This window comes from Anas platyrhynchos, chromosome 3 (genome assembly GCF_047663525.1).
Source record: "Anas platyrhynchos isolate ZD024472 breed Pekin duck chromosome 3, IASCAAS_PekinDuck_T2T, whole genome shotgun sequence".
Lineage (NCBI taxonomy): Eukaryota > Metazoa > Chordata > Aves > Anseriformes > Anatidae > Anas > Anas platyrhynchos.
Window position 1 is genome coordinate 8,317,193 of NC_092589.1, and position 13,493 is coordinate 8,330,685.

The 13,493-nt window shown below is 37.0% G+C and overlaps 1 protein-coding gene across 13 annotated transcripts in view; it reads left to right on the top strand.

Annotated features, from left to right (window-relative positions):
• PLCB4 (phospholipase C beta 4) overlaps positions 1 to 13,493 on the top strand; it is a 231,450-nt gene that overhangs the window by 188,532 nt on the left and 29,425 nt on the right. For all 13 annotated transcript variants that reach the window (XM_072035240.1, XM_072035243.1, XM_072035238.1 and 10 more), the window contains 6 exons: positions 242 to 406; positions 3,190 to 3,394; positions 8,331 to 8,419; positions 8,965 to 9,115; positions 11,898 to 11,947; positions 12,069 to 12,134. In XM_072035240.1, the coding sequence (XP_071891341.1) occupies positions 242 to 406; positions 3,190 to 3,394; positions 8,331 to 8,419; positions 8,965 to 9,115; positions 11,898 to 11,947; positions 12,069 to 12,134 (726 nt within the window). The remainder of the gene's footprint in view (positions 1 to 241; positions 407 to 3,189; positions 3,395 to 8,330; positions 8,420 to 8,964; positions 9,116 to 11,897; positions 11,948 to 12,068; positions 12,135 to 13,493) is intronic.

Sequence of the window (13,493 nt, forward strand, 5' to 3'; positions counted from 1 at the left end):
AAAATTAAGGTTATATTTAAGGTCTTATCATAATTTTTCCAAGTAAGTGCAATTTTACCAGTAATTATACCATTTTCAGATGATTAAATAAATATCTGCTCTGGCAGATAAAGCTTTTGTCGGAGTGCCTTCACTAAATAAAAAATTATCAGTATTTCCAGTATTCATATTGTGCTGTGTACATTGTATTGTTGATATTCTCTGTACTGCGTTTCCTAACTCTTCTGTTATTATGTTGCAGGTAATATCTGGTCAGTTTTTATCAGACAAAAAAATTGGTACGTATGTAGAAGTGGATATGTATGGTTTACCCACGGACACAATACGTAAAGAATTTCGAACACGCATGGTGATGAACAATGGTCTGAACCCTGTTTACAATGAAGAATCATTTGTATTTCGAAAGGTAGGATATTTGGAAAGCATGGTTTGTCGTTGCCAGCCCTTTTGCACATGAGCATCCTTGCTCACTTGAGCTACCCTTCCCTGCTTCAGTCTGACTGCTCACATGAATAAGTGCTGCTCCCATGAAAAAGGGTTTGTAGGGTTCCTGTTTACTACAGTAAACAATCTAAAGCTGAAATAAGCTTTCAAGAGATTTTTTTTTTTAATTTTGCATTGTTTTGCTTTTCTAATGGATAACCTCTGTAGCTGTCACATGATTTTTTGTTTCTGTTTGGCTTTTCCCTCCCCTTTGCTTCCTCTTCCCACTCGGAGGTAGCCACCTCCATCGTGGCCATGCCTGTGTTCAAGGTATGCAGTCTGCTCAGAATGAGCCCCCGCTGGTGGACAACATCATTCCTTGGAGATTTCTTCTTCCCTGCCCTGGCAGTGGCTGCTATCTTGCACTGTTCCTTCAGCCCAGAGGGCAGGTGAGATGCTGCATCCAAAGCTAAGGTCAATGTTATTACATGGAAAAGTTGGAAGGGTGCTGTGTTCCTCAGATGTGTTGCCAGCTCCCTCCTCCATGTGCATTATGTACCTTTTTTTTTCCTCAATAACAAAAGAAAAACAAACCTTTTTTTCTTAGTATGGGGGATTTAAAAAGAGAGATCAGTTGTTATTGCCCATGTTCAGTTTTTATCTCTCAGTCTTTATATATATGACACACACACACACATATATATATATACTTTTTTTGTCAGCTGGAGTTTCATCCAGACTACATGTGTTAGCAGTGCTGTCTTTGAGAGTGTCTGTTTCGCTTACACCTGTTTTGTTGTCATGCAGAATTGTTGCTCTTTTATTCCAAAGTGACAGACTTTGCTGTGTGGTGATACCACTTTACTCTTGGGTATATGACACACGTCATCTGCTTTCTAAACAGTATAACTATTTTTTAATAGAAATGTAATTAATGCAAGAGACTCTTCCGAACCCAGATATTTTCTGAAATGAATGTGAATTCAAGCGCTTTACCCTGTGTATGAGAAGACCCAGGGAAATTGCTTAAGTACATGACAGGCAATCATGCTGCCCATGGCTTGCTGGCCATATGGCCAGCATCTGCTGCTTTACAATTTGTCAAATCAAAAGGCCCATAAAATACAGGGTGCACTCAGCTTCATTGTAAAAGCAGGGAACCTGTATGTCATGACATTAATATGATGGCTGATGCTAATATTCCTTGGACTTTCTGCTCCACTCTACAATAAACAATTACATGGTCATACGTTCTCTCAAATAACTCATACTGTAAGTCAGCCAAGAGATTATTTTTCTTCATCCCAGGTCATTATTGTATCAAGCTCAGCACTGTAATCAAAACGGATATTGATGACCAAGGCAGATGAATAGCGTAAGCACAGCAGGAACAGTTCTGGTTGAAGGAAATGAAAATGTGAGGTGCACAGTGTTAAATGTCATGAGGGTGGGAATGCCTTCAAGGACACCCTAGAACAAATGAACAGAGAGGGAACCATAACCTTCTTAGTCCCCACTCCTGCTCCCTAGTCTGTCTCTGAGCCCATCAAGTAACGAAAGATGTACTCATCTGTGGTCTGTAAAGGAGAGATCTTACCTGACCTATTTGGGTTACAATGTTCTCCTTAAGCTGATGTTTAATCCTACACAGTTGTTCTCAGGTAACACATTCAATTGTTTTTCTGTCATGTTTTGTTGTTTTTAATTAAAATAAAGCTTCAGTCATTCTAACCAAGTTCTGTGTTGTCGCTCTGTTGTGTAAGGGGAAATGTGGGTCAGTCCTGGTAGTAACCTGTGCTGTGAATGTGTAGTTATCACTCATCCTAAGCAATAGAGCAGGATATTTATGAATAGCTCAGGTGGGTACAGAAACCAAAAACATACTTTATTTTGTGGCTTCTAAGACCTAAAGTTAAATTGTTAGGGGGAAAGTCTAAGGCAGATGGTAGATGCAATTTACTTAGGTCTTTTGTACCATAAGCATCAATGAATAGAACTGGGTAGGGAAAGATTGGGAAAACCTTTCCCAGCACACAGTCAAGTCAGACTGACATAGAGGCTACACATCTTGGTTAGTCTGTCTTCTCCTTGCTGTGCCACACACAGAGGCAGCATCTTTGTTCCTAGGAAGAAAGGGGATTTTTTGCTATTCTTTTGGTCACTCAAGGTGAGAGCTGACAGATGCAGATAGCTGGCAGCATCCCTGCCCACCCTGCATACCTTTCATGTTTTGAGTACCCACTTCGGCTGGCAGCACACCATTTCAGCGGGTCTTTCACCCTGTCTTGTCCTCTGTCTGCTTCTCCACTCTGCAGAACGCATAGTTCAGCATGCATCCCCATCAGCTTGTGCTTGCATTCCTTCCATTCTTAATTGCCCTTTTGGATACATCCCAAATTCAGTCTTTGGGTCAGAATTCTTCCCAATTCAGTGTTATCTACTCTTCAATTGCCATGGTATCTGCCATTTCCCAAATAGTATTTACCTGCCTGTTATTGATGTCACCAGTAACGTAAAATAAATACACAAAATATTTAGCTAGTGTAAGTGTAAGAATGTATAATTCTGAAATCACCTATTATTTATAGTGAAAAAAAAATAGGAAAGGGAATCTGAAAGTATGAGGTTTGCAAGGACTGATGTTATCATTCAGTGATGAGTCTGTTTCTAGCATACAAAGTGAATGAGCAGATTGCTTCAAACATGGGAGGTGGGGAGGGTGCTACTGTATTAGTCATTAAATTTCTTCATTTTATGGCTTTCCAGGTTATTCTTCCTGATCTGGCTGTCCTGAGAATAGCAGTGTATGATGACAATAATAAGTTGATTGGTCAGAGGATCCTGCCTCTGGATGGTCTGCAAGCAGGTTACAGACACATTTCACTTCGGAATGAAGGCAACAAACCACTCTCTCTTCCAACAGTTTTCTGCAACATTGTGCTTAAAACATATGTGCCTGATGGTTTTGGAGGTGAGATAAACCTGTACTTCTGTGTACTGTAAATCTTGAGTGTTGTGGAAGTGCTGAAGTACTGTGGTGTCAGTATACCAGCCAGGAGTAGACATGCATTGCTGGAAAGATGAGGTTTCCACTGGAAAGATGCTGTGGAAACCTCACATCTTCAGTTTAGAAACCAGGTTTCAGACCAAGTACATCGGTGTTAATGGTAATGAAATGTGTCCTGTTAAATTACAAAAAATTATGGGACATAAACTAATGCTAGAGTTTGTTTTCTGTTTGTTAATACAAGGAAGTGTTTTTTTGTTTTGTTTTGTTTTTTTGTTTGTTTTGTTTTGTTGTTTTTTTTTCTGATGTATAGGTTTGCAAGGGTGACATGTATTTAAGCTGTAGTGTTTGTCCTATAGGTCTAGACGTGCACTCTATCAAACAAAGCCACTTTTGTAGTCCTGAGAATATTAGTGTATTGTTGTTAAAAATGGACAGTGAAAAAAGTCAGTATCAGAAACCATTCTGCATTTTTCTTTCCCAAGTTTATATGTTTTTAGCATGTTGTAATTATATTTGGATTTTCAGGGAAGTTGTTTTTAATCTGAGCCATTTCCATGATCAGTTTGGCAGGGCCATCATCATTTATACTGAGCAGTGGCAAATTGCCATGTCTGGATATGGGCAGGCAGCTGAGAATAACCATTACACCACTTAAATCTGTGTAATGTGTAAGTTCACCCTCAGGGTGTACCTCTGGGAATTGTGTTCTTCACTGCAGATGAAATTCACTTGTGTGTTAGACAATATGTAAACCACTTAAAACTGTAAAATAGAAATTACATTAAATGTTTGTGCTCTGATTCTGCAGCAAAATGAAGTTCAACTTGAAGTTGATTGGTGAGACATTGTTGATAAAAAAAACTTTTTGCTTTTTGCAAAAACAATATCAAATCTGGTATCTATGCAAAGAATTATTGGTGATTTTTCCATAGTACAAATTGGAGAAAGAGAGGATTTACCTAGTACATTGAATAATGTATCTAAAAGACTGTTTGCTGGTATTTATCCAAACTTTAAAAAATAAACAGGGCTAGACTTCAATAACAGTAACTCCATGGAAGAAATATCAACAGAAGCATTCATATAGGTCACATATGAAACCCTGACTGTTGCAAGTCAGCTGGAGTTTTGCCATAGGTCTTGGAGCTCTGCCGTGTCTTTATGCAGCATATTTCATCAACAGTATTTAACTTCAGGGACTCTGAAGACAAATGTAAGCTTATGCTTAAGCTTGAGATTCTCAAGGCTGTAATTGGATCATGAATCTAAGGGACACATTTAAGTATGTGCTTTAATTTTTTTCTGAACTTAAGGACAGAAAAGTTGCCAGTAGATGACTCAGCTAAAACATTCCCTGAACTAGGGACATGCTTCTGATTTGGGATTGACACTTTTCTGAATGATACTACCCTTTTCCTAAGAGTAGAATTTAAACTTAGAGGAGTTGAGTATGGTTCAATTGGCTGAGTGTGTGGTGTAGTAAGAAATTATTACTGTTTTTTAAGCACATTATGCAACTTCATAAATGAAAGAATTGTTTTTCATATATAATTTGAACAATTTGGTTTAGAATTTGCAAATTGTGTGCAGCTCAGTACTGGTTGATCTACTGCATTGTCACAATTACTACAGGTGGTTTATCTGGCAGACTTGAGGACTTAAAAATATTACAAACCCTAAGTATAATTATAATTACAGTAAAGTGCTGCTAGAATGAGAAAACTGGGTGTCACGTCTTGGTGTAGTGTTGGGAAAAACAGGCTCCATATTAATATGAACTAAATGAGTTCACTTATTCTTCTCTCCCTTCCCCAGATAGTTTTGATGTGCCTCATCTATTTTTCTCATTGATATAGAGCAGGCTGATGAACAACTGTGAAATAACTTTTGACACTCATGTGGAATCATTAATATTCTCCTTGCATGTGTTTTTAAGTACCTATCATCTGCAGTGCACCTTTTATTGTTTTATGAGCTATCATTAGGATCTCCATGGTTGTTTTTGCAAACAAAAAGGTATAGCTTGATTCAATAGCTGCCTGCTTTCTTTTTTATTTTTTAACTTGTATGAATTGGATTTAAAAACTTGTACTGAATAATAACTCATCATTAATCTATTATAGTCCTTACAAGATGCATAATTTTATTTTTTTGTACAGTCTACTTATTTGTGTGTGTGGTTTATCTGCATCAGCTACTCTGTCCAAATAAAACAAAACACTGGTGCAAACTAATTTAAATGAAGGAGCATTCTCCAAATATATATTATTCTTCTTTAATATATTATTCTTCTATAATATTCTTCTATAGTAGAAATGTGTACGTCACTAATTATGGCTGCTTAGGTTAGTGGTTAGAGTCCTCTGTAATGTACTCTTCCCATGATTTTCTCCCTTCTATATTTAATAGGGATTCTTTTATAGAATGCTATTCCCTACACCCACTTTACCTCACTGAGGAAAGAGAAACGTAAGCAAAGGACAAATGACAGTGTGAAAAGCAGTGATGAGTCACATCCCACTTGTAGAAATGCTGAGCCGTTGGTGTAGTGCTCATATGGTTAGTAATACAATTCACAAAGGTCTCACTCTCCCAAACATGTTAGTCATTTTTACTTTGAAGCTGATGATAATCAGCTATTTTCAAATGACGCATCGTGTTAGCAGGGTAGTCCTGGGTTTTCATTGAAGTATAAGTGCCAAGGACAAAAAGACATGGTTACTAAGGCAAGAGGCAAACATTCAGTTCTAAGCTACCATTGATATGGTTCTAAGGCCATGGGTACAGCTGAAAATAAATTCTTCATGTTTTTGTGCATATAAACTACAGTTTCAGATGACATAGTTGGGTCACCAGTTACTGGAGGGAACTTTATTTGGGAAAATAAAGAGAGCCATCAAGATTAATGCTGCCTATTTAATACAACTTTTGTGGGAATGGCAGCCCAGACTATGCTATTTTCCTTGAGAAATGCATCCATTGACTTCAAGGGAGCTCACAGACAACTTGGGTTGAAAGAGATTATATAGTGCAGCCCCCAATTGGAACAAGATAGAAACTTCCTCCTGAAGCTTTTGATGGGTTGGATGTTTATTGCAGACATAGTCAGTGGGTTGCCTTTTCTGTCTCACGTTGTAAGCTAATTTGGAAAATGGCCAAAAATATGACATGTAACATGGACAACATTCAAATAATGAAAACTGTGAGTGTCAGAACTGTCATTGCAGAAATAATTGTCTATTATGCTAGTGAGTCCATTTAAAATGTAAGGGTACAAAAACATTTATCTTTTACGTGTAAGCAGCTGAAAATAGGGCTCAGCAGCACTCTGTAAAGAGGAAAAAAAAAAAAAGATTCCTTGCAAGTGAGTCACCTTCCTTGGTCTCCCTAATGGTCATGACAAAAAGCCTGAGTTAATTAAATGACAATATTTTGTAATGAATGATGAGTCAGGCTGCAGCAGTTAAACTTCGTTTCCTAAGTTACTGCTCTGACAAGAGAGGCTTATTAGCTGAGACCAGTGACCCTTTTGTCCATAACACTGAAGTTAAAGTGTCAGAAGGATCATCAAAACAGATCGCTGCTGTGGTCTCTGAATGTGTTCTTATTGTAGATAGTGAACCAGTTTAATCTGTAAAATCATTTTTTGCTGTGGAGGGCCTCCTTTGTCATTTGTGAATTCTTTGACTGTTTTGAAATTAGTCATGGAAAAAGATTATTCAGTATGCAGCTAAAGATTTGTGTGTCTTTGTCTTCCTGCAGACCTATGCTTACACCTTTATCACTGTATACGGAAAAAGCATTCTTTAATCTGTATGGTTGAACTTACACAGTGCAATTCTTAATTTTAGCTTTATACATGTATATTTCTGTCACACTTCAGCAGGGCAGGTGGGCTGAACACATAACATGTTGACCCCTACTCCTGGCCCAAATTCTGGTGTCATGCCATTTGTGCGCTGACTTCAGCAACAGTGTCCAATTTTATTGGGAACAGCTAATGTTGTGGTTCAGGTATTTGGTGTGCCAATGGCCAAAATGATCACGGCACTGTACTCTGTAGACTCATTCACACAGCAGGTTGGAAGAAACGATGCCAGCACCCACTACAGCTTTTATTCTGGCTTAAAGTGCTGGAGAAACCAACCTCAGTTCTTCACTGTCTACTGGGGATTAGAGGGTAGAAAAGGGTTCCTGAATAGGAGGAAACAGGGAGATCATTACTTTTTCCTGGAGCTTGTCTTTAATACTAACCCCTTTAACAGAAGAACCTGAGAATGTCCAGTACTAAGTAGAGCTACAATACTGCTAGCAGTTCTGTGGCATGGGCCAGATTCAAATATTGCTCATTAGCGGTTCACAGAAAAGCCATTTCACAGCCTTCTGTGTTGCAAGCGTGGAGCATCACAAGGCGAGTGAGACTGGATTTGTCTGATCACTTTAACCACCCAAATGAAATTGCAGTTTAGCTTTGTGTTTGAACTAGGAGATATAATGGAGCATCTTCTACAATTCCCTGCAATCCCAAGTCAGTCAGCACTCAAATAACCAAGGGGCAAAGTTGTTAGCAGTGTGTCACGCAGGACATCTGATTCTGGTGTCAAATTTTACTGACATCAGCCATGAGGAACTTAAAGTAACTATGCTCTGCTCTCCAAAATAAACCACCTGGATTAATATCACTCCCTTGGCACTTCATAAACTGATTCATGTTCCTGATGTGTTCAGGTGCTCTGGTGATGAGTGCTTTCAGTCCAGGCAAATTCACTATAGAAAGCTGGGGTGCTGTTGCAAGCCATGGTTGATATAACAGTGGTAGAATGAAGGTCTTATAAAAGATGATTTCTTAAATGCCTCTGAAGATGATAAAAAGTTGATTTTTTTTTTTTTCTTACAGATATTGTGGATGCTTTGTCAGATCCAAAGAAATTTTTGTCTATAACAGAAAAAAGAGCGGACCAAATGAGAGCTATGGGCATTGAAACCGTAAGTAGAACTTAATGACAAACACAGCCCATTTGTGTTCATATTATGAAGGTTTTTTTTATAATAGAGGATGTAGAATGTAGGTTGTGAAAAGATCACCGTCAGTTGTCTGTGAGTTCAGTTGTTTGATTTTTGGATTGCTGCTTTTTTGTGTTTTGTTCGTTATTTGCTTATAAGTAAACTGGACCTTCTCCCATGGATGCATATTACCTTACCATTTCTCATCTGCAAATATAAGCCTCTTTGGCCTGCTCTGAATAACAATGGCCTGTGCTAACACACACTGAAATACTGTTCACTGTCTAACTTTCCACAGGCCATGATAACACATCCTACAGAAATGAAAATTTTGAAAAGTGAGAAAAGAGCTATAGCCATTTAAAATAGGTTACAAATACTTTATTGAGTATAGTGTTATTTGAAAATATGTTGCAGCGTTCCTAATTGTGTATAAACTAAACAAGTTCAGAAATCTCTTATACCCCAACTCTTATACTACAGGAAAAACAGCAATTAATTTATTACAATGTGCATGTTTCTTCCAGAGTGATATAGCTGATGTACCAAATGACACATCAAAGAATGATAGAAAAGGAAAAGCCAATAATGCCAAAGCAAATGTGACTCCTCAGAGTAGCTCTGAGCTTCGACCAAGTACCACAGCAGGCTTTGGATCTGGGACCGATGCTAAGAAAGGTAAACAAAAATCATGGGCATCTCCATCATCTCTGATGTGGTTCAGAAAGTCACAGAGTACTTAATACTCATTTTTGGTTTTGCAGGTCTATTTATTCTCACCCTTTAGAAAATAACTTCTGCTATTGGTAGTGGTCTTTGTCTATTTGCAAATAAATTTCATGTATTACCAAAAAGGCTGCATGAAACCAATACAGCTTTATTTTACTTAGTGACCTCTTTGTATAGCTGTATGCCCACTGCTAATAGGAGCAACCTATGTGACTCTGGAAGAAGTTTACCAAAGATTTACCAGAGCCACAGCAATAGGAATGACTCTTTTCTGGTACACTCCACAAGAACTTCTCTGCTTTCTTTTTTCCCTCTGCAAATCCCTTGGCAGAGCTGCAGATTTAAGTAATTAAAGGTATTTAGAATTCATCGGATTCTGTTGAGATTTCCCCACAATTAGAAATGTTTTCATCGTGTGGTTTTACTCCAAATAGCGATTATGGAAATAGCATGTTTATTGTCAAAAATACCCATATTAAATATGCTCATTTAGAAATGAATTAAGTTTTTTTTTTTTTTTTTTTCTCACTATACACTCTTCACTCTACAAAATCATCTTACGGAGTCAAATGGGATTATTTGTTTCTCATGGCTCATCACAGGTAATGAAGATTAAGTGAGAAAACAAATTTGTACAGCTGAATGGAACACAATAAATATTTCTGTTAATGGCCCTCAAGAATTAGTCTGATTCATTCTCTTTCATCCACCCTGGCCCAAAAGAATCAATAGGAATGCAAAGGAGTACTAACTGCTCTTGTTCTCAAACATAAGCAGACATGGCTGAATACAAACATGTGAAGGAATCTCTTAAGAAACAAGTTGTGATCTCTCCTGAGTCACTTTTGGCAATAAAACAGGTCATCTTTAGCACCTGAATGCTTTCAAAGTTCTTCAAACCAGATTATTTTATGCAGCAAGGTGTTTTAATATTTCATGTATTAACACCAAGATGCACAAATATTAGTTGTGTTGAGCATTAATTGGGCATGAAATTTGCTGGGGTTGGCAACTAATTCCTGGTTGTCATGGAATCAGACCTGGTGAACAAAGTAAATGAGTTGGCATTTTAAAATGAAAACCTCAGGAAGTTTGTTTAGAACATGGCATACTTGGTGGTGCCCTGTTTAAGATCTGGTCTTAAAATGAGATTTTTGGTACTAGTGTGTTCTTGTTTGCAAGTAGGTTTTTTTCATATTCTCTCATGTTAAAACAGTGCTGGTCATTTTTATACCTAACAGGCCTTATTTTTGTATTACTTTGCTCTATGATCTTTTAAGATCTTATAATTCTACCACGGTTACAATGTTTAATGCACCTTACCATTAGAAATTACATATCCAGCAAAAGAGGGTGTCTGGGGAAGGTTTTCAAATGAAAAGAATGTTGGTTTTTTTGTTTGGTTGTTTTTTTTTTTTAAGTTGTTCTCTATGTGAATTTCAGTAAGTTAGGTGACCAGTGATTTTGAAAACTTGAGCCTCTGTATTTACCTATGCCTAAGCCTGTTCCAGTCTCATTCACAAGACTAATGTTAATAGCATATAATTGAGCAAAATGTCATGCTTCTAAGGGAATTGAAAAATCTTGTTCCCTAAGGAGATTGCCCGAGTCCCCCTCCCTTCTTTTTTTTTTTTTTTCTTTTGCAGAATCTGGATTTTTCTCAGTTCAATTCACCTTAGGAAGCAGAAAGTTCATTGCAAGTCAGGAGAAACCTTACTGTCTACGGACACTCTTAATAGCATTTAAACAAATAATTTTGCACTGTATTTAGGAACAATCTAATGTTTTTATGTAACAACCCCTCCCCCCACCACCACCCAATTACAACGCTTATAGCATTCTATTGACATTTTTATTCATGGTTACATGTAGGATATGCCGAATATTTTATTTTTTTTTAAAGTCATAATATGTTACAAAACATTTATTAAACCATAAAGATGAAATTAGATTTGGTTTTGTTTGCATTACAGTTTAGGAGATCAGAATATATTTTCATTCATCTAAATAGTACATTAATTCTTTCATGATAGATTTGATTGTGGCATTGAATTTTCATTAGCATTTCTACTTTCTGTGATTTTTTGTTTCTCCTCTTTTAATTCTCCTTTAGTCTTGGACTGTACTATTGTTCCTTTTCTAATAGCCTGGTATTAACTAAAATGTGGAGTTTACCTCTGTTAACATATAGGCTGCAGGTAAATTTTCATTCCCACAATTTTTGTGTTTTAAATTAAGAAGAATAAGTATATCTAACCTTAGTTAACTCTATGTAGTCATGCACAACCTTACCAAAGAAACATTCCCCCGAAACAAGAAGTGCCAGAGCAATCTTCAGCTATTTACCGAAATTCTGAAGTTTGCATAGTTCTATTTTAGTGTGTATAAATGGTTTGCTGTGTTTTCAGTAAAGAAGCTTTTCCAGTTTTTAGATTGCTGTGTCTTGATGCTTCAGTGAAAAATTCTAAGAGATTCAAATACACTCACCAATTCCCTTTTTTCTCAAGGCAATTGACTGAGCAGTGCATTTGAAAAGGAAATTAACTGTATATTTGTTATGTCAATGAATAATTTTCTCATTAACCTGATTTTTTTTTTATGGTGAAAAATAGTAATTAATTGCTAACCTAAATGTAGATTTCTGTGGTAAATAAAACTCATATTGAAAAGTGTGATATACAGTAATATGCATGAAGGTTTTTTTATATAAACCATACCAATATCTTCCTAGGTATAGACCTTATTGCTCAAGTGAAGATAGAAGATTTAAAGCAAATGAAAGTAAGCATGAGCACAAGCTTTTCAAAATATGTTCCTAATTATTTGTTTTAAGTAGCCAGGTTTTTATCTGGCTACAGTCAATATGACCACAGAAAAATTGATCCAACTTCTCTTTTTGTAGGCTTACATAAAGCATTTAAAGAAACAGCAGAAAGAGCTGAATGCCTTAAAGAAGAAGCATGCAAAGGTATGATCATGCAAAGCTCTCTGAGCAACACACTCTAATTGAAATAAATTGCAGCGCTCACTAGCATAGGCAGCTCCTAATTAAAATGAAAAGAAAAACTAAGGAATGGTATTTGGACCACCAAGAAAGGGCATATCTGTTTTAAGTGTACTGAAATATGATCCAGTGAGTTAATTTTCCCTTTAGCAACCCTTTTATGTCTCCCTGAGTTTTTGGTGTGCTTTTGTTTGACCCATTTAAGCATCCAAAGCTCACCTTTTCCAGATAATGATTTTACCTAGCTCCCTCTTTCATGACATATTGGTAGGCAGCTTGGAAGAAAAGCAGTAATGATGTGAGGGGATGCTGCATCAAAGACAGACAGTGGAGAAACTGCAAAATTGTCAAACAGAACTGGAATGTGTAAGTGAAAAAAATGAGATGTGCTATTCCATCTCACATATATATTACCACTTTATAGTTAGCTTTTTGCTTGATACTGTTGGTAGTGATATCCCAAATACAACAGTGTCACAAATATACTTTACATTAGAAAATCATGGCCCATTTTCTCCTGCCCGTTATCATTAGGAAACCATTAGTCTTGTTTCAAACAATGGCAAAAGAAGTGAAGAAACTATTCTCAATTTTATCAATGCATACAAATCCTTTCTGGCTTTTAGAGCAGTTACTCCTTTGTTCTTTTTGATTGCAGGTTAAATTGCACATCTGACCTAGTATAGTAATGTCAGGACCTTTTTTAATATTACTGTGTTTCTTTTCATGACTATTGTTTGGACATGGAGTACTATGTCTGTGCAATTAAGTGTGAAGAAAATACTTCGAATAATCAACACTTTTTTGGGGCTCCTATTATCAAAAGCAGTATAAGAAAATAGTTAACTTCAACACCCCATATTGGCTGCATGTAGAAGGCAATGAGTGATTGCTCCATTTTGGTGTTGTTTACAAAGCCAATGCTCATGAAAAAGTCTGTGTCACCCATGTCAAAAGTAGCACTTCTGTCTCATAATGATGGACAGCTGTGATTATCTTACAAGTATGGGTTGTTCTTACCTGAGTCATTATGTCATGGGCAGCTTCTAGACCTTCTTCTAGGCTTCTCATTTTTAAACATTTACTTTTCTTTCACTGGGCAACATCCCAGTAGTCAGGGGTAGCAACATCTTGCAAATGAAAATGGCACCATGGTTACGTAGCAAACAGCCATACTCAATGATATATATCCCTTATGTATGTGACACAGCAGTGTAAGGATATCTTAGCCAACACTGCTCTGGCTAATGTTAAAAAATTGATTCATTTGTTCAGGCTTGCACTTGCTTCCTCTAATCTGGGGGAACAATTGCCAGCCACAAT